The 19,867-nt window shown below is 43.0% G+C and overlaps 1 protein-coding gene across 1 annotated transcript; it reads left to right on the top strand.

Moving 5' to 3' along the window:
- The first annotated feature begins 296 nt into the window (after positions 1 to 296).
- REN (renin) lies at positions 297 to 16,993 on the top strand. Its single transcript, XM_044445476.1, has 9 exons — positions 297 to 474; positions 2,792 to 2,948; positions 3,615 to 3,738; positions 5,671 to 5,789; positions 9,268 to 9,464; positions 11,345 to 11,467; positions 12,826 to 12,970; positions 13,617 to 13,715; positions 15,356 to 16,993. The coding sequence occupies exons 1-9, from the start codon at positions 407 to 409 to the stop codon at positions 15,515 to 15,517; spliced, it is 1,194 nt and encodes a 397-aa protein (XP_044301411.1). The 5' UTR covers positions 297 to 406; the 3' UTR covers positions 15,518 to 16,993.
- The last annotated feature ends 2,874 nt before the right edge of the window (positions 16,994 to 19,867 follow it).

Below are 19,867 nucleotides of genomic sequence, written 5' to 3'. Positions count from 1 at the left end.
CCCAAAACACTATTAAATGAAAACAGCAACATGACCTACTTAGAAGTATTTTTAAATATATTCTGCAATGTGCCTAAGAGGGATTTTGATTTGCCTCACTGAGCTACGTACATGGAATAAATGGTGTGCATGTAGTATAGTGTGTTTGCACAAACACACATCAGTGGGCTCCAACCAAGCTGCCCTGTGCCAGGAAGCAAGGTCAAGTTTTATACCTCAAAGATGTCCCCTCCCCTCCTGATTGGCAAGATTTATTACCTCCTTCCCATGAATTAAAACTGTGCAGAGACCCAAGTCAGGCTCAGAAAGTTTCCCTATAAAAACTCAGTGGACTTGGCCTCTCTTTTTATGCAAGAAGAAAACACAGCTCCAGAAGGAAGCTCCCCATACCAAAAGCAGAGGTACAATGCAGCAGTACTGGGCCTTTGCAGCGGTTATCTGTTTCTTGTGTTTTTCCAGTGATGCCTTCCAAAGGTAAGGCCATTCTTTTGAGTCAAAACCAAGAAGGTGTACATTGGAGAACTCTCTTGTGCTCATGCTAAGTGCTGCATAGCAGCACCTAGGCAATTAAAGCCCCTGAAAAGGGGAATAAGAAGGAAGGAAATTGTTTTCTTTTTCATTTTAAGGCCACTGTTGTATATGAATGATGTTAGGCAGATTGCTGGCTATAGAGCAACATACATAGGAGAAAAAGTTAACCTCTCTATCGATATTGAGGCTTGTATCTTTTCAATGGGCTCAGGTTTTATTTCTTCTTATTTCCAGAGGGCAGCTGCCTTTGCCTATTGCAACAAAAGCAACAAAGAATATTTTGGCCTCTTAGAGATTTACTAATTTATTCTGGCATAAGCGTTGGTGGACCATAGAAAATTCGCATCTTCAGATACTGTCAGTTCTGTCACATCCTCACCTGGAAGAATAGACACCCAAATCCAATGTATCTACATTGATCTATCATCTGAGATGTTTTCAATAAGTTTTGAATATGTATTACAATAGGGTTTGTAATACATATTGTTGGTCTTGTGGTGACTACTGAAATCAGGTTGGCCCACGCAGTTACGGGTGGCAATTCAAGCACTGGTGTATTTTTGAGGAGCTACCCTGTCTCCTCTTAGCATCACTCTCCATGCAACACTCAAAGTGTAGCTTGTACTTGACTTTCTCCAAGTATCTGCTGCTGTCTAGAGCAACTGAGTGGCCTGCGCAAAGCCTGTGGATCAGCTTGTTGCAAAAAGATTGCCTCATGATCGTAGCAGTGCTGCCAAGTGGCCCTGCTTGGTCTTTCTGATCAACGCAGCATTAGCAGAGTCAGTTCTTACAGCAGTGGCCACTGAGCTCAGTAAGGATTGTTGGAAGAAGGGGCAAATAACACCTCCCGATGTGTTAGAGTTATGTAACAGCCTGTGACAAAATGGGTGTTTGGCACACAATTCTCAGTATGTTTGCTGTTCTCAATTTCAAAGCAGATTATGTTACACAGTGGGCTGGTTCAAAGTTAATGTTGAACAGGGCTGGCCATACCATTAAAGAGAAGCAGTGGTTTTAGTGGCAAATGCCAGAGTTAGCCTTCGGTCAGGCAGCCCACTCTAGTTAGCCTGCCACCTTCAGGGCCAGCATAGAATGCTATCCCAACACCAGTATTTAAAAACAGATCCATCTGCCAATCCAGTCAGGTTGTACATAGAGTGGGAATGGGCGCCGTTTTGCCTTTTGCCTCAGAGCGCAAAACGTTTCAGGCCAGCCTTGATGCGAAACCAGAGTTTATTATAAGAATGAGCCTTGGGATCAAACACTATCCACCTCCACCCCAGGTGGCTACAAGGGGGAGTTTGAAAGGGTCCGCTTCTATTTTAGAACAGCCAGAGCTTGCAGTGTTATCGAAACCTGGATTAACTGTGGTTTAGAGTAACTCTGGTTAATGGAAACAAAGCTAGTGAAGAATTAAGCACAGCTTGTGATCATGATAATCCCACCCCGCAACAACTGCACCAGAGGAGGAGTATACAGGAATCCAAGATTTGCTGCAGTTTGTCCTCAGAACGCCAAACCTTGGTTTAGTGTTATGCAGACAGAGTGCCACTGTGAGAACGGGGTTGTGAAAAGGATTAGGAACATAGGAAGCTGCCTTGCACAGAGTCAGGCCAACTGGGCCAGCACTGTTGACTCTGCCTGGCAGCTGCTTCCAAGGGTTTCAACTGGGATACCTTTCCCACCAGAGTGGAGATATTTCTGCAAACAAAGCACATGCTCTACCACCAAGTTAAGAGACCTTCATCCTATCTCTATCTCAAACTCATATTCTGGGATTCACAAACTATGGCTTGGCTTGATAGCTAGTTCTTGTTTCTAGTAGCCCTCAAACTTTGGCCACTGGGTGGTATAGAAAAGGAGTAAATAAATGAATAGACCTTCAGGCTACCTCTAAGAGGCACAATGTCTCTCCTTTCCACCACTTTCCTGGTTCTGTTTACAGGAGAGCAGCAGTAGCTGGTTTGGTGGGGGGTACAGAAGTAGCAACCCATCACATAGCTGCTCATTCCAGAATGAAATGCCATGTATTCTGAAAAAGATGCTGTTTGCTCCTCCGTATTTCCAGCATCTTTCAAAATATGTTTTCCCTATGCTGGAGTCTTTCCCTGATGGCCACTAATAATAGTGGCACCCGATGTCAACCTGGTATTTGAATGTCTGCACAAATGGGAGGCATGACTAAGTCTGATAAACAGCTTTGTTTTATCGTTCTCTCTCTCTCTCTCACTCTCTCTCTCTCTCTCTTCATACCTTTCAGGATTTCCCTCAAAAAAATGCCCTCAATCCGAGAAACTCTGCAGGGGATGGGCCTGAAGGTGTCCGACGTCCTCACTTCCTTGCAGCATGGCACCTACTATCTTGGTGAAGGGACCCATAACAGAACAGCACCAACCATCCTCACAAACTACCTGGATGTGAGTTTGACATGCTCCTGAGCAACATAATCTGAAAATCGGTGCAAACCTAGCAGTTTCTATAGATACGAACGCATGGACCTGGCTTTGCATGAAGTGGAATAGCCTTTAATATGATACATAGAAATAGCCAAGCAAAGTTACACAGAACTGGACAGATTATGTCCACCCTGTCTGAGTGCAGGCATGTCTGCTACCACCCCTTAGCTTGGCTCCAGCCATGGTGTACCCCTATAGTTCCTAAGGAAGACATCTGCTCATGTTATTCCCCTGGGAAATCTGTCTGTCTGTCTGTCTATGTACTTCTCAGCCTATTAATCTCTCCTGGCTTCAAACTGGCTTAACTGCAATGTTATGCACTAGTTAGGAAAGTCTTCCTCTAGTGATGGAAAATGTTACTATGGTCATCTTTAAATGAAAGGAGAGCAGTCAATGTGTTTTATAAACAAAGTAGCCCAAATCTCACATCCCTAACGTCCCTTTGGTATGCCTGCCAAATTTCAGTTGTCTAAGTGTCATGGTGATTTGTGCTATGGCACTGATAGATGGACAAGTGCACACGCACACACCCCCTTCCCATATTATAGTGTCATGAAATGAGTTGTGAGGTAAAGTTTTAGGAGTCAGCAGTCCCACCATGTTCTTCTCTCACAATGTGTCTTCCAGATGCAGTATTACGGTGAAATCAGCATTGGCACCCCAGCTCAGATCTTCAAAGTCGTCTTTGACACAGGTTCAGCCAACCTTTGGGTGCCATCCCACCAATGCTCGCCGCTATTCAGTGCCTGCAGTAAGTTTTTAAACCTATAGCACATACTCACAGAATCACATGCCAGCAACATCACATAGAGGTTTCTAGCTTCACACTTTTTCGGGATCTACGACTTCTAATTGTTCTGAATGTAACAGAGGTTGTCATGCTGCTTCCTGCTCCTTCTCAAAATCAAAATTAACAAATAAGAAGTTGGGAGGAATCCTCATGCGTGTGCACAGGCTGCCAAGTATGGTTTTGTACAGATGTTCCACATGGGATTTTGGATGCCGTTGTGAGGTGGTGTGCTGCCTGCCTTAGTACAGGCATTTTCATTCCTGGTACAGCAGATTTGCACCCAGAAATCAACTTTTCTTTGTTGTTTGTGCGCATCGACAATTTTTAGCAACTTGCAGCCATGAAGTGTAGGAGTGTTAGAAGATAGCAGTCCTAAAAATTGCCGACGTGCCTGCTGGATAGTTATCAGTCATACATTAGATGTGAAAAGGTAATATTTAGCATGAAAGTTCAACAGGAAGCAATGGAATTCACTGCCAGGAAGCAATATAATGGAGTAATGAAATTAATCTAATGAAATTAACAATCCAGAGCAGTTTGACCTTTGGATATTTTCTAGTTGGATACTACATTGTTAATTGCTCATTCAAAGATCTTCAGAGTGCTAAAGATTGAGATGAGGCTGTCAATCATATGAAGAAGAAGAAACACCAAATTGTAGGTAGAGCAATCCTATGGCAGAGGGAGGAGGAAGAACCATGGCAGAAAAATGGCCTTTTCCACTGCCCTGCTAAGATAAGGGCATGCAGCTTTTTCCTGTTTGTTTACCTGTTTCTGGCTATTTTCTTTGAGTTTTTTTTTCTTTCTTCACTTCCCGATTCCAATTCCAGGACTGGTCTCTTGTTCTCTTCAGGCATTTTTCAAGGCATGGGAGGGCTTTGTATCCCATGGATCCACAACCTCTCATGTTAATGTGTCCTTTTTGTGATCTCCAACTGTGAGTTTCTGACCATGGGAATGGATTGCCTGCAGACATTTCCCACAGAGGAGGTCTGGGAGGTTGCGCCTCCCTCCCATAGAAAAAAATCCTATGGCTATTAGAATGCCTTCCCAGGCACCACAGCATTTCTGCCCTAATCAACAGCTGTGTGACTAATTAATACTTTAATCAACTGCACTGAAATAAAAGTGCATATTGCCAACATTTCGGTATAGTTTTGATTACTTTGAGGATCTGAATTGGAAATTCCATAATCAGTGTGTGTGTGTGTATTCATTCATTCATTCCCTAATAGAGCCAGGAATCCAAAGTCTGTGTGTGGGATTCTTCTCCCATTTTTGATGTCTGGAGAACAGGGGAGCCTCTCCTGGTGCACCCCTAAGAAACACTCCCCTTTTGCCCATTGGAGCAGTGACAGAAGAACAGCCAACATTTTAATTTATTACAGCATTTATATTGCACCTTTTATCCCATTTGCAAAATACCAAGTCTTTCTCCACCACCTCCATTTACATTTTCAGAGCAACCCTTTGAGGTAGATCAGGCTGAGAGTAAGTTATTGGCTCAAAATCACTCAGTGGGCTTCATGGTCAGGATGGACTTAAAGCCTGGGTCTTTTGAGTCCTAACCCAACACTTTAAACATCACACCGCACTAGCATGTTGTTCCAGGTCAAGGGAAGACCTCTGGAGTGAACCTCCTTCTCCACAGGTGGACCACTCTCTCTCTCTGCCTACAGAGGGGAAGGGCAACCCTTCCAGGGTGTGTGCAACTGCACCACCCTAGTGGCAAACCTATGCATTCTTTCTTGGGAATGAATCCCACTGAATGTAGTGGGATTTATGTAGCAAACTGCACTACAATTAAGGCACTCATTCATTGTGGGGTGTGAGCTGTTTCTACAACATTGATCTTACCTATATGGCAGTAGTACAAGTCTTTCTTTCTTTTAGTTTCCCACAACCGCTATGACTCCTCCAAATCAAGCACATACAAGCCAAACGGAACGGAAATTGTGGTCCAGTATGCCCAAGGATACATTAAGGGTTTCCTTAGCCAAGACATTGTCAGAGTAAGTACTGCTAGGGGATGACTTTCTCCCTTCCTTCGTACCTTCCTGTTATTGTGGCCTGGCAGGTACCAGGCTGGATTCTTTCATACAGAATCAGTGGCTGAGGGTTACAGCCCTTTGAATGCAAACATGGACATTCTCAACAGGCTGAGCTGCCTTGCATATGGATGTCAATAGCTCACGACTATTATGCTCTCCAGTGTCTCCCAGTGATGAGAAGTTCCAGGGGCACAGCCTTTACCCAGGTCTGGTTTCCATTGGAAGGAGACCACTGGCAGCTCCCTGCCTTTTGCAAGATTTGTGTCCATTCTGAATATACGAGTTGAGCATAGGCAGAAGCACAGCACCAAACCCCCTTCCACCTGTAGAAAAAACTGGGTTCCTCAATTTCAGAGGAGTTGTCAGGAGCAGCATTCCAGGTAGAGCCAAAGGAGAGGCCCAATACCAAAACTGCCAGCATATTTTCTCTAGAAGCTCTTACTTCCAATAACTAAGACTCAGGAGAGGCAATTCAGCCTTTACAAAGGAGGAAGACATGTGCAGTCAGCAGTTGGGGGCAAAGAAGTGGGTGTGGCCAAAGAGCTCCAAGGTAGGCTGGATTGCAAAGTTTTAAATTCCTGGTTTAAACACTAGAAGAGACAGCAAACATGTTGTTCCCAAATCAGTTCTCTAGGGAAGCAGTCGACACCCTAAGATAGAGTTTCAGTTTTTTACCTGGTTCACAGGTAACACCAACCATGGTATCTGGCATGGGGAAAGGAGGTGCAGGTGAGCAATGGGAAGGGATAGCACTGCCTGCCCCCTCCCCTCACCTGGTGGAGCCAGCACTCAGCTGAGTACCAGTTGTCCATGTGATAGGAGGGATGGAGGAGCAAACTGCCTTGCACCCCCCTTTCCCCATGGGGTGAATGGTGGTGGATGCCAAGCCAGCCTGCTTGCCTCTCAAGAAGGGCAAGCAGTGGGCTGTTCTAGCCCGCCACTGCAACAGAGGTGGCAGGGGGTGGGATTCAGCCGCTCAGCCGCACATTCGCTCAAGCAAGCAAAGCTGGATGGCTGGTTCTCCCACAGCATATCCCCTTCCCAGGCCCCAAACGTGACAGAGCCTGGCTGTTTCTTCCATGCTCCTGCAGTTGCAGCAGGAAAAATAGGATTGCTTGTGAGCAATCCAGCTAGTCTACCATCAGCAAAGAGCAGGAAGGAACTGATACCAGCCAAGCAAAGTGCTGCTTTTTGGTGTTCTTTAGTCTTTTGGCTTGACTGTGATTTGGCAGGTCATCTGGGCTTAGAGAGCATGCCAAGTCGCAGGGGGTTTCCTAATCCCCACTACAAGCCATGCCTAGTTGGGACAGTTTCTAAGATACTGCAGGGTAGCCTACAAACCACCCCCAGAAAGCCTGGCTGTGGGGCTCAGATGACATGCTAAGCCAGTTCCCTGTTATTTAGTGTGCCACGTGAACCCAGGCACTGTTGTTCTTGAATTGTGAGTTGCTGTTACATACAATCCCTGAACTATGAACTATGGTTTCACTGTTAATCATAAATAACCCAGAATTCACAACCCAAAACCAAACCATGGCTTCCCTGCACTGTTCATAGTTGCTTTGGATGGGTTGCCTTTTGGCTCCTTTCAAAATTATATCCCAGCCATTGAGAAAATAAAACAGTTCTAATGGGAACAGTTCACTGGGCTCTGAATTCCTCTGGTTCTCTTCAGCAACTGTTTCCTGCCAGGGCTCCCCATGATTTCTTGACGTGGATATATGCATTCATGGCTGTGTATGCCCCTGAGAGGAAACCGTGAGGTACCTTGCCAAAACAAACAAGCAAACAAAAAACCCTTTAAAGGGAGCCAAGGGTTTGACAGCGCCTTTTAAAAGTGACGCATGCTTTCCCAGGATCCCAAGCACCTAAAGGCTCAGGAGCAGCTGAAAAGTGAGCTCACCCTTACGGCAGCCTAGTGCAAAAACAAGCAAACAAAAGAACCTCAGGAGAATCTTGTGGTAAAGTGGGTGTAAATCTGACCACCCCTTTGGGAGCAAAGATCACTCACATCTTTGGTTTCTCTTGATAACTTGTATTTTGAGGGCTGAAAGCCAAAAGGAAGAAAAAAGGCTCTTTCCTTCAGTGTCCAGGGTTGGTACATGTGTGCTATGCCAGCTGAATCACCCAGCTAAGGCTTCCAGTTGCTGCAGCTTTGGGAGTGTGCACTTCCACAGTTGGGTTTTTACAGAAAACTAACATTTTTTAAAAGAGAAATTTTAAAAAGTTTCTCAAAAACTGACATCACCTCCAATGGGCATTTTATAAGGACTTCCAGTATGTATGTATGTATGTATTAGATTTCTTTCTCACCCCTTAACTGGAATGGTTCTCTGGCCAGGTTGCAGAATATAATAGTATAATAACAAAATACATAATAAAACATCAATGCATTACAAGAATAAAATTGCAACATCTAATACAGAAGCAATACAAAAATCCCCGCAATAAACCACAAAATGCACACAATCCTCAAACCATTAAGAACAGTAGTGGTTAACAAAAAATCACAAAAGCTAAGTATCAGGCTGGCTTTCTTGTTCTCCAGTGGGAGAAAAGTTACAGGGAGGAGAAGTTGCAGTGAGCTGAAAACAAATTGTCCAGGGGAAGGAGAGAGGAGTCAGTCCTGCTGCAGGTTCCCTGAGAACTTGGTGGGAGGAACAAGGGGAGAGAAGGAGACAGAGGTGGCTAACACGCCACGGTGAGCCCAATTGTCTGTTGGGTGTCCTGGGAACAACCAGCCCACTGTGGTTTATTTCCAAGTGGGTCTCATGACATGTGAATGTCCCTGGTCTGTCTGGCAAAGACAAAGTATAGTTTGTCCTATAGTATGGTTTACTGAAACAAGCCAACCTCAAAATATCCCTTCTGATTGTAGGGTTTTTTTTCAGTTCAGACTAATTGTAGTTCCCAGTTTAGAGATAATAAACTGACCTTTGCTGGATCAAAAAGATGCTTCCAATCTCCTTGGTTTTGCACAGAGCAGTGGAAGGGAAGTGTTTGAGTAGGTTCATTTGCATACATTTAAATATGTCCAAATTTGGCTAATGTTTAACAGCTTTTGGGCTTGTGCTTTTACTAGGGGGCTGCAGGTAGGCAAATACACCAGTGGGTGGACAATGGATACTATTAGATTTCTCCCATTGATGCATATGTTTTGTTCAAATTAGTGATAGTGAATGGCCACATGTATACTGATTGAGTAGCTAGTGGGACTGATGTAGGAATGACTCGAACTATCCAAAGTGTGTGCATGTATTTGTACACACGAGTGAGTGAGTGAGTGAGTGAGTGACAGACAGTTTGAGCATGCATACATGTGTGAAAGAGATACCTTATTTCAGTTGCCTTGGTAATATTGAATGGTAGTGATTCAGTGTGAAAAAAGCACTGCTTTTTTATTCTTTACCAGTTATTCTTCTTGTGTTCTTCCCTCCAGGTAGCTGAGATTCCTATTGTCCAGGTGTTTACAGAAGCCACAGTACTAAGTACCAAACCTTTCATCTATGCCATGTTTGATGGGGTACTTGGGATGGGGTATCCCAGCCAGGCCATCGACGGTGTTATGCCAGTGTTCGATAAGATAATATCGGAAAAGGTCTTGACAGCAAAAGTCTTCTCTGTTTACTACAGCAGGTGGGTGATGATAGGGACAGAAAGTGTATATGCCAGACAACCAGAAGCAATACCTAGCTCAGCCAGGCATGTGTGCTCTGGAGCCAGTGACAGAGGTTGAGACACTCAGAAGGACTGTTTCAATTCCCTCTGTTTCCACCTCATAATTTAGCCAATGCAGAATAAATATGTGGGTTAATTTGAGCTGAAGTTTGTTGCAGCTTGGCCCTAAATTCTCTCTTGAATTGTAGTACTCATGATGAATGTTGCAAAGATCAGGAAATGAGAATGTCTGTGTACATACAGAGTGCATTTTTCTCAACAAGTAACCACAGCAGCACACCTGAGATTTGAGGGGCAACGGAAAAGCACTTTTTGTTTTGGATGTCTCAGCCCACCAAGGACTTTGATATCATCGATCCCCAACTGCAACTTGATTCTAGAATAGATTTTCAGTGCCAGAGCTCATTCTGGGAAAAAGTAAAGCCAACGTAGTTTGCTTTGGCAGCATTTGGTGTCTTTATAGTACTTTCCTTACAAGGTGGGGAAAAAACATCCCCAGATGGTGTTGGACTATAAATCCAATCATTCCCAGACAGCATAGTCAGTAGGGGATTATGGGAATTGTCATTCAGCGACATGTGGAGAGCCACACATACCCCTCCATGCCCTGCATGAGCCACAGATTTCCTATAGAGTACGAAAGTGCCAGCATCATTATCCCTATATTACAAAAAGGAAGCTGTACAAATCTAAGGCAATAAAGGTGAAATCTGAACTCACAGGGCTGGATGTCTACCCAGCAATCATCCTCTTTCTGATCAGCTTTACCACTGCAGACAAAGTGATTCAGTGAGAAGAAAAGTACAATGTTTCTTGAATTGTCACTTCACAGCAATCTCTCCCTTGTACCCTGAGACAAAGTGGTAAATTCTGCTGGAAGTTGCTTAGCATCCCTGTCTTTATTAATATATAAACGTCCAGCCTCACTCGGCACAGTTGTGTATGCCCATCTCTCTCCTATTAGGTTGAGCTCCTTCTAGCACACTGGAATAGGAAAACCAGGGCTCACAGGGCTGAAGATCTGGGATATTGCAATTAGCAGGACAACAACATCATTTGCAAAGCCCCACCCCATCAGTCTTTCCTGATCCTTCTGAGCTTAGTTGCAATTCTCACAGTACTTGTGGGAGGAATGAAATTTCTCAGCAAGAGTAGATTGTTGTGAACTATCCCTGTTAACAAGGTGTGTGTGTGGGGGGGGGGGGCACCCTAGAATGGGTAAGAAAAACCCATCACCTTTGCAGAACTCCAGGTTTGCAGGATAAAATGGAGCGGAAAAAACTTATACACCACCTTGGGTTCCTTGTAAAAGGAAAAAAGACAGGATATAAATGTAATGTAGTAATAATAAAAATGCAGAATATGTTGCCATTGAACTGTGAGATACTGTTGGATTATGGGTTGCTGTTACATGCAAAACCTGCACTATGGTTGACCATGGGCAGTTATCATGAGCAGCTAGGAGGGTTCACAACCCAACAACAAACCATAAATTCTCTTTCTGGGTTCTTTGTGGTTGACATGTAACAGTGACCGAGAAATAAACTGGCCATGACTCAACAGCAATGTAGACACAAGCAAGGCCATAATGTAACAGCTGCCTGCATTCTGGATTATCCCCGGGGACATAGGTATGGGGGCTGTTATGGAGACCACTGGAATTTCAAATCAGACTGCCATGCTGCTGAATATTGCCAAGCATACAAATTTCCTCGCTTTTGCTGACCAGAATCTGACAGGATGTGGAGTATATTATCTTCCCCCTGTGGGCTTCTCCTTTTGAGGCATGGGAGTGGGCAGAAAGGAGAATGTGATTCTGTTTGTGATTTTTCTCCTAGAAATGCTGAGTTGAACATGGGTGGAGAGATTATCTTGGGAGGCAGTGACCCATCTTACTACATCGGTGACTTTCACTATGTCAGCATTAGCAGGGAAGGCTATTGGCACATTGGTCTTAAAGGGTAAGTGCTATGTAAAAATGGAGCGATAAAACAGGATGGGATGCAAACAAACCCACTCTCTGGAATCAACTAAACATCTATACAAATATTTAATTAGCATTTTGATATCCTGGGTGGATTTTCTGGGAAGAAAAGAAAAGAAGGAAAAGGTAATGGGAGGACATGAGATGGTCACAAACAATCCCCACCATAAAAATTCTGTGTGAACGAAGCAGGGTGATTGCACACTGAAAGCCTCATCTGGAAGTACCAATATGTCAAATTAGAACTCTTTACCGTTCCTTGTGCTACTATAGATGGGCTAGTAACAGTCAGTTTCACCGTTTCTTGAAATGTTGCTGCCAGTCCCTCACTGGCTGAAGGCGCCTTTATTTGCTTTTCCCTTCTTACCCTTGGCTCTTGCATCTTGCTTGCCAGCAGCTGTCTTTTCCTAGGCCTCCTCATTCCATCAGCTCCTTTCCCTGCCCCCTCAACAACCTCCTCTTTGCCAATATCTCACTCTCCCCTTCTCCCCACCCTTTTCACAGCTCATACTCCAAAGTCCTCAGGTACAGTGCATGCAAATACCATGCAGGCCCCGCCTTCCAGGACTCCATTTTGTCTCATTGTTCTCAAAACCTGGCATGAATCAACCCTCCATCAATGCCAGCATCAAGCATTGTGTGAAACTCCTACCAACCATGCATTTATTGAACTTGAGTTTCTTAGAGAAAAAAATTCCCAACTCTTACTGGGCTTTAAAATGGCATCCTTTAAAAATGGTTATGAACAATACTGAAAGCATTACTTCGTTATTACCCATGATTCATTATAAAATAATCCCAGAGCAGGGTACAAACAAATAAAACACAATACAGTCATGCAACACTGACCAACACACACACACAAAGAGAGGACAGAAGGAAAAGACAGAGGCAAAGGAATGAATGATTTTTCATATATTAACTTAAAACATTTCATTTAGTTAGTCTATGATGCTACCCTAAAACATATACTGATTGAAAATCCTTCTGATGCCATTATCGTCTGGTGTTCTTTGCACAAACCTCACCAGCCATCAAATGCCAAGTTTTAGCCTCACATGAGATAGCTCTATTCACTATTTAGGAAACTACTGCATGCACTAACATATATATCAATATGGCACAGATCAAGGGTACTTGTCCTTAACTGTTGCATAACCTGTCTGCAATTAAACTTATATGAGCTACTGAAGCATGAAAGGATCTCAGGAGGTTCAAAAAGTAGTAACACCGAAGGACAGCATGCTTTGGACACATAACAGGTTGATGAGGGTATGTGGAAAGGAGCATGGGAGTTTGTCTGAAGCCTGAAATGTTGTTTTGCTTTCTTTACAGGGTATCTGTAGGGAGTGAGATGCTGTTCTGTCATGAAGGCTGCACAGCTGCTATTGATACAGGGGCTTCCTTTATCACTGGCCCAGCCAGTTCAGTGGCTGTTCTGATGAGAGCCATAGGGGCTACTCTGGTTGAAGAAAAAGATGTAAGTAATATGACCACGTCCTTCTAAAGCTTGCCTTCTCCTCTGGGGGCAGGCAAGAGAATGGCAATCCAAAAAGTCATTAAAAAAAAAAGGCAGTGGAATCTCAAACCTGACTGCCATGTGGGCAAAGCACCTCTTGGCACCCTAGAGCTACTAAAGCTCTAGGTGTTATCTTTGAATGCAAAACTTGCAACCCCAGCCCTGTCCACTTTATCTGGTTTACTGAAAAAGTGAAAGCCCTGACTTATGTCACTTTTACTGGAAGATGGCTTATGGGAAACAGATTAATATATAGGCAGGAGGGCAGGATTCACTGAGAGTGGTAGGCCAGGGGTGCAGAATCGCAGGGGCCAAATCCTCTCTTCCAGGTTTCCCCAGAGAGATGCTTCCTTTTCCCTCCCCCCGCCCCCCAACACCAACTGTTTGGTGGTTGCTTACTTTTTGTGCAGATTTCCCCTCATTCTAAATGGTTGAAATACCCCTCCTGCAGCTTCAGTACTAGCTGCAAGAACTTTAAGCTAGAACATACCAGCATTTTTGGCCTTCCCCTTTTGCCTTCAGCCCCAACCATCCTCTCAAAATGTGTTCCCCAAGAACTTTCTGGAGATGCAGGTTCTTTTCTTCTGATTCTTGTCTTCTCTCACAGTATGTCATTGAATGTAAGAAAATCCATTTGCTGCCTGATATCTCCTTCCATCTTGGAGACAGAGCCTACACACTCAGCGGTTCTGCCTATGTGCTCCAGGTAAGATGCTAGATAATGGCACCAACAATGGGGAGCTGGTGGCAGGGGGGTGGGTGGGGGGAAGGAGCTGGAAGAGGCACACTCAGGGTGCAATTCTATGTGGATTTAGACAGTTCAATTCCTACAATTCCCAGTCGGTATGCTCCCCAGTATCCTGGGGAGTCTTGTAGTGGGTTTTCCTTTCTAAACATAGGGTTGCATACATGTGTGTGTGCATAATTATTAAAAATGGGGGATTACAAACAAAAAACCATACTCATTTGTGATGCCTAAGCACAACCAAAATGTTTGAAATGAAATTAATATGTTATATCTTAATATAAGCAGCCCATGCATATAAATAAGTATCCAAATGAAAATGGTGACTAACATAAATGCTCAACTGGAGCCAGAACAGCAGGATCTTCACTCCCTTGGATAATATGTGGTGGGGTTCATCTTTTTAGGCTTGGAATATGTTTATTTGCAACTATTTGGGCTCTCAGAATACATTTTTGCTGTCCCTCTGTTAAACCTATGTTATAGGAAAACAATCTAAATTTACCTGGGTATCTGGCATTATCTAAGATTTTTCAAAAACAAAAAGAGACCACTGCCCACTCATATGCCTCAGCAAAACGTTATCCACAATTTTCTTAAACAACACCTACGACAGCCAATATTATCCTTACACATTATATAATACACACAAAACATCAATCAGCCTCAATTTTAAAACTATAGAAAGCATGCAAGTTGAAGCAATGGCTTGATTAGGCTGTAGTTACTCCTTACAGGTAATGTAAAGAATGTCACACTGTAATCCTAATCCCTTAATTAGAAGGCCACATAAAATGCATTGGCTGTACTTCCAGGTTTACAATGTGATTCTTTGTCAAGCAGAGGAAGTCAGTTATCTGGGTGCCCTTCATCTAGGGGACTTTTGATGAAGGGATACAATGGCAGTGAACGTTCTCAAGATGCAGCCAGTGCTGTCTCCAGCTTTTTGAGGGCCCTTAGGCAAGAAACCCTTAACAGCTCTCCTCCCACATCCTCACTACCATTGCTGCAAGTTGTTATTGCTTCTCATCTTTGTTACCACTTACTTTCTTGACAGACCACTTCCCAACACCACAATTGCCTGAGTTAGAGCAAAAAGCAGCTGGAGAAAAGTAGAAAAAAGGTTAAAGGAGGAGCAAGTCTGGGGGGCCTTGCTGGGGGGCCCTTGATGCCAGCCATAACTTCTTTCACTTCAGCTACTTTCCAAAAAACAAAATGGCATGTGTGCTATTCAGACCTACATGCCCTCTGGCAGCCTCCCTCAAACTGGTGTCTTTCCAGATTTGTTGGGCTGCAACCCCTCCAATTCCCAGGCAGTATTGCCATTGGCTAACAGATCTGGAGGGCTCCAGGCCGGGGAAGGCTGCCTTACGGTGCAGAATCTGAGAAAAGGGAACACAAGCCAAAAGAGGGCTATGAAAGACAGCGGTGAGAGAACCAATTCTGGAAGGGAGACTTTTGAGAATGGCTACTTAGGGCAAGGCTCATTAAGCCATGAAATAGGGAAGTTGCTCATGGCACAACACTAAATGGTAAGATCCAAGGCAAGAAACTGTCTTGCTGACTCGCATTTCTTATTGGCTGGACCATTCTCTCTGCAGCATGCAAGCTATGGGAAAGAGCTCTGCGTCGTGGCCTTCTCCGCGCTTGACATCCCTCCTCCCCTGGGTCCTCTCTGGCTTCTGGGTGCTACTTTCATTGGGCAGTACTACACCGAATTTGATCGGCAGAACAACCGGATCGGCTTTGCCACAGCTCTCTGACACCATGAGAGTCCTATTTTGCAGAAGGGACTACTGAAACTGTGAAAGAGAATGGCTTAATAATATATTGTTTTCAAAGCAGAAAGTACTTGTGTCTACATATATGCAAAACTCACATTTTTCTGTTGCATCAACATGGGCTATACAGCAGTGATCACTTCTTCAGTCCAATAAACCTTGGACTTCCATCTCCTCTTCATATATCGTCCACTGAAGCTGGAGAGTTGAAAGTTTGAGATTTCCATTTTAAAACCAAGATACTTATCTTTCCATCTTAAATGATCTTCTATAAAGTAGATTGTTTTCATTGAAGAATTTATCTGTGTAACACAGAAAATGGCTATCTTTTGTGGTTACTTGCTTCCTTTCACTTTTGAGGGTTGTGACATCCATGCAAAAAGGGATGTTCCAGACTTGGCAAGTCTCCCCCATTTTCAGCTGAAGTATGACCAAGCAAAATATTGTGTTAAAAGCTAATGAATCAAGGTGAGAAAGGGAGTTTTGAAAGATGTGAAAGAAATCTTATCTATATTACATATTTAAACAGGTTTGAAACACATTTTCTTTATCATAATGATCTAGGTTTTACCCGAATTCACACAGTCTTGTGAAGGCATAGACAACAGAGATTGGCTTTTACAGCACTTTATTTTTAGAATCCATTGAATTGGAAGCACAAAAGGACAGAGTGCCCCAAACCTAAGAAGAATAGGACTTATTCTTATTTAACACCCATATTCTCATCTGGTGCAGTTTTCAATTAATATTTAAATCTGCAAGCTAGCCTTCCAAAATTTGGGACCCTCCATATGCACTTGACTACAGTTTCCATGATCTCCTCCCATTGGTTATTCTGGCTGTGGATTATGGATGGTGCAATCCAACACATCTGGAGGACATGGAATTAAGGAAGGCTTTTGGAATAGAGTATTACTGAGTCACTCAGTACAGTTGTCTGATAAAATCTGGATAACATCTACAAGTCCTAGCAATCTTGGTCAGGGTTAATGGGAGTTCAGCAACATCTGGAACATCACAGGATTCCCTCCTCTCCTCAAATTTTGCACTTCTGTAACTTGTCTGTCTTCCATCATGGCTCTAGATGCAGTTTCGAGATTATTGCCCACCTAAGCATTAGCTAGCCTCAGACCTGCTTAGATTTAGCAGGTGGTTAAACCATGCATCTGCAAACTATGCCCCAAGAAAATTTTTAACATCCAACAATGTGCTAAACTGTGGGGATGCCAAGTTAGGGTGGCATTAACTTCCTGTAAATGTCAGAATCAAGTCTTCCATTTATCAGAATAACCATGGTATTCATCCATTTCTTCCTTCCATGATTCTGTCTCTGCAATTCTGAAGTAAGGAATGGGCAAGGCAAAGAGCAACTGAGTGTGCATCACTTTTGCATCTAAAGAACTGAATGTCTTCTTGTAGTCTTACATACTGAACAGGAATAAAATTAGGTGCAAACTAGGGCTTGCTCTTTTTGCATGATGCTCCTTTAGGATGATCTAAGTGGAAGGGAAAAGAAGTTTATTGTAATATGAGATGTGCAGCACAGATGCCTTTACTTCCATGTTAACAATGAATTCCACAGTGCAGAGCACATAACCCCTGAAGGGCCCCTAGTCATCTGTCTCAACTATGCATACAATGAAAACTGAAGATTGTAAAGTAGGTGGATTAGACGCACTTTGACTTTTCTCAAAAGCAGACTTTCAGACTTCAAAGTCAGGGCGTCCTCTCTGAAGCTCTTATAGAAATATAGATGCTACTGCATCATTTGCAACCCTACACATAATTGCTCACGAACCAAACAAAGCAGAATCACTAAAAAACAAACAAACACACCCTACTCACTGTAATATATACACGAGTTTGACTAATGACTAAAAAACAATAGCTGTACGTACAGCAATGACCCCAACCAAGAAGCATCCTGGTTCTTCCTGGGTGGCCTTCAACAACCGAGAGAGAAGATGGACATCAGTCCGAATTACACATGGCACTTTTGATAACCCCAGGCAATGTAGGATTTAATTCTTCACCAAAATGAAATCACCACTGAATGTTTCTGCCACTTGTTCTCTTCAGCTAAAGCATCCAAAAGACTCTTAGCCCAGCCTATTATCACCTCTGTCAATAAGTGACAGGATAATTTCCTGGCTTCCTTTGTGAAGAAGTTGAAGAAGATTTTGGATGAGAGCCGCAACCCAGAAATATTAACACTTCTGACTGTAGCCAGCAAGGCAATTAGGCTAAACTGAACCCCACAAAGAGCTAGGACAATTATAACCACTCTGATTTAAATAATTAGTCATTCTAGTTCATCAGAAAAAGGAAAAGGAAAATGAGCTTGAATTATAAGGTGGATATTTGAGAAAAGAATATTCTGTCCCCTTTTAGAAACTGGCACACTTCATTTTGAAAAGAAGGGTACAATCCGACACAAGTTCAGCAGAAAAAAGCCTTTCTTCTGTCTAAATTTATGTAGGTTTGTGCCTTAAATCAAATTTAATTTAGTCCTTCTCTTCAGTTTGCTCACCTGAAGGTTTTTCAAGATATGATTTATTAAAGTTTAATAATCACAAACAGTGAATAATGAGATATACCTGATTACTGACTTCGTGACTGCAGCGTGAAGTGGGTACTAACATGAGTTAATGCCCCACCATATAAAAAACTAAAAGAATGCTGCACACAGCAATCTAACAGGCCTGAGAAAAGGTTCTAGCTAGTGTTGCCATGTACACATCTCCAAAACAGAGGACAAATATTTAAGGTGCACATATGCTAATTTATAAGTAAGGATGTAAACTTAGGAACATTTAAATAGATCTCACCTTATTTAACTTCTATACTGCACAAGTAGAAGGAAGCAAGAAACAGACTGCCTCAGCCAGGTATCTCAGCAGGTAAGCAAGCCCTCTGCGGGCTGTATCTTAGTGGGGAAGATTATGCCCAGGTGACCTGTATACCTGCTCAATCAGCTGTCTAGGATGGATGGACAAGAAGGCAGTCTGCCTTCTTATGTTTCTTTATCTTTAAACAAAACTTGAACTCAATAGACCTCAAATAGAGGATATCTTAGAAGAGCCCTCTAGAAAACAAGAACCATGGACAGTTCTTTGCAGAACAAGAGGTATAGCCATTTGGTTTCTAGCCTTTGATCCTCCTTAACATGCTTGTTTGGTTTTAAAAATATATTCCTTGTGTTTGTTTGGGTTTTTGTATTCCCCTTTTCATCCAGATACAAGTTTAGCACTTAGTCTGCTCTTTGTAAAAATAATTCAGTCTGTGTTTGATGAAAGAGAGAGAAAAATTCAAAATACCTTTAGGTTTCTGCTCATGTATCTTAAAGTAAGTGGGTTTGGAATTTGCAACTCCTATGCAAGCACCATAAAGGGAAAGGCACTTGGTATCATATCATGCTTCTAAGCTTTCAGAGATACCTAACAGTGGACACTGAGAGAAGGCGAACTCCCCACATTATTGCTTTCATGCCAAATAACTATACTAGAAGTGTGCAGTCCAAAGGTTACAATCCAAAACACACTTAGTAGGGAATAACCCACTGAACATGGAGGAACTTGCTTGAGTAAACACCTCTAGGGACTGAGTTCTTATTCCTGTAGGTTGAAAGCATCAGTTTCACAAATGGTAGGATCTAATGGAGTCAATTGTGTCTTGCCTTAGGGACTTGTATAAGCTGCAGACATTGAAGGGCAAATGTGAAGAACACTTAAATATTTCATGTACATCTGCCTTGCAGTATGAGGACCATCACTGTTGTTTACAGAGGTTCTTTGCCTTTAATGGGATGTAAGGAGAAAAAAAAACTCAACAAAGCAGCTTTTCCATCACCACATCTCCATGTGAAGAATATCTTCATCTGTTAGATTTCAGCTTGCCATGCAGCTGACTTTAAAGGCACAAAGTCATATTGGAAACAACTAGTAACTGAAGAAAGTGATTGCTGAGTTACAGAGCATTCTGCTGTTTTAACCCAGGGTAGGCAACCTGGTGCCTTCCAGATATATTGAAGTACAATCTCCATTGGCCGTGCCGCTGCGTGAGCTGAAGTCCAAAATGCCTAAAGGATACCACACTGTCTACCCAGCAGAATGAACTGCATTACATTCAAATGGCCTTTTTATTCTCACGTGTCTATTCCACAAGACAGCATACAGTCTCCTTATCTTTATCCTCACAACAACCCTGCAAAGCAGGCTAGGGTGAGCAATAAATCATCCAGTTAGCTTCCAGGCTGAGCAGAGATATGAACCTGGGTCTCAGTAGCTGTAGCCTAAGCCACACTAATCACTATGCCTCACTTACCTCAATCAC

Source organism: Varanus komodoensis, unplaced genomic scaffold (genome assembly GCF_004798865.1).
Source record: "Varanus komodoensis strain SLA01 unplaced genomic scaffold, ASM479886v1 scaffold1, whole genome shotgun sequence".
In the NCBI taxonomy this organism is placed as follows: Eukaryota; Metazoa; Chordata; class Lepidosauria; order Squamata; family Varanidae; genus Varanus; species Varanus komodoensis.
Note: the sequence above shows the minus strand (reverse complement) of the source record. Positions and strands in the feature narration are given on the sequence as shown.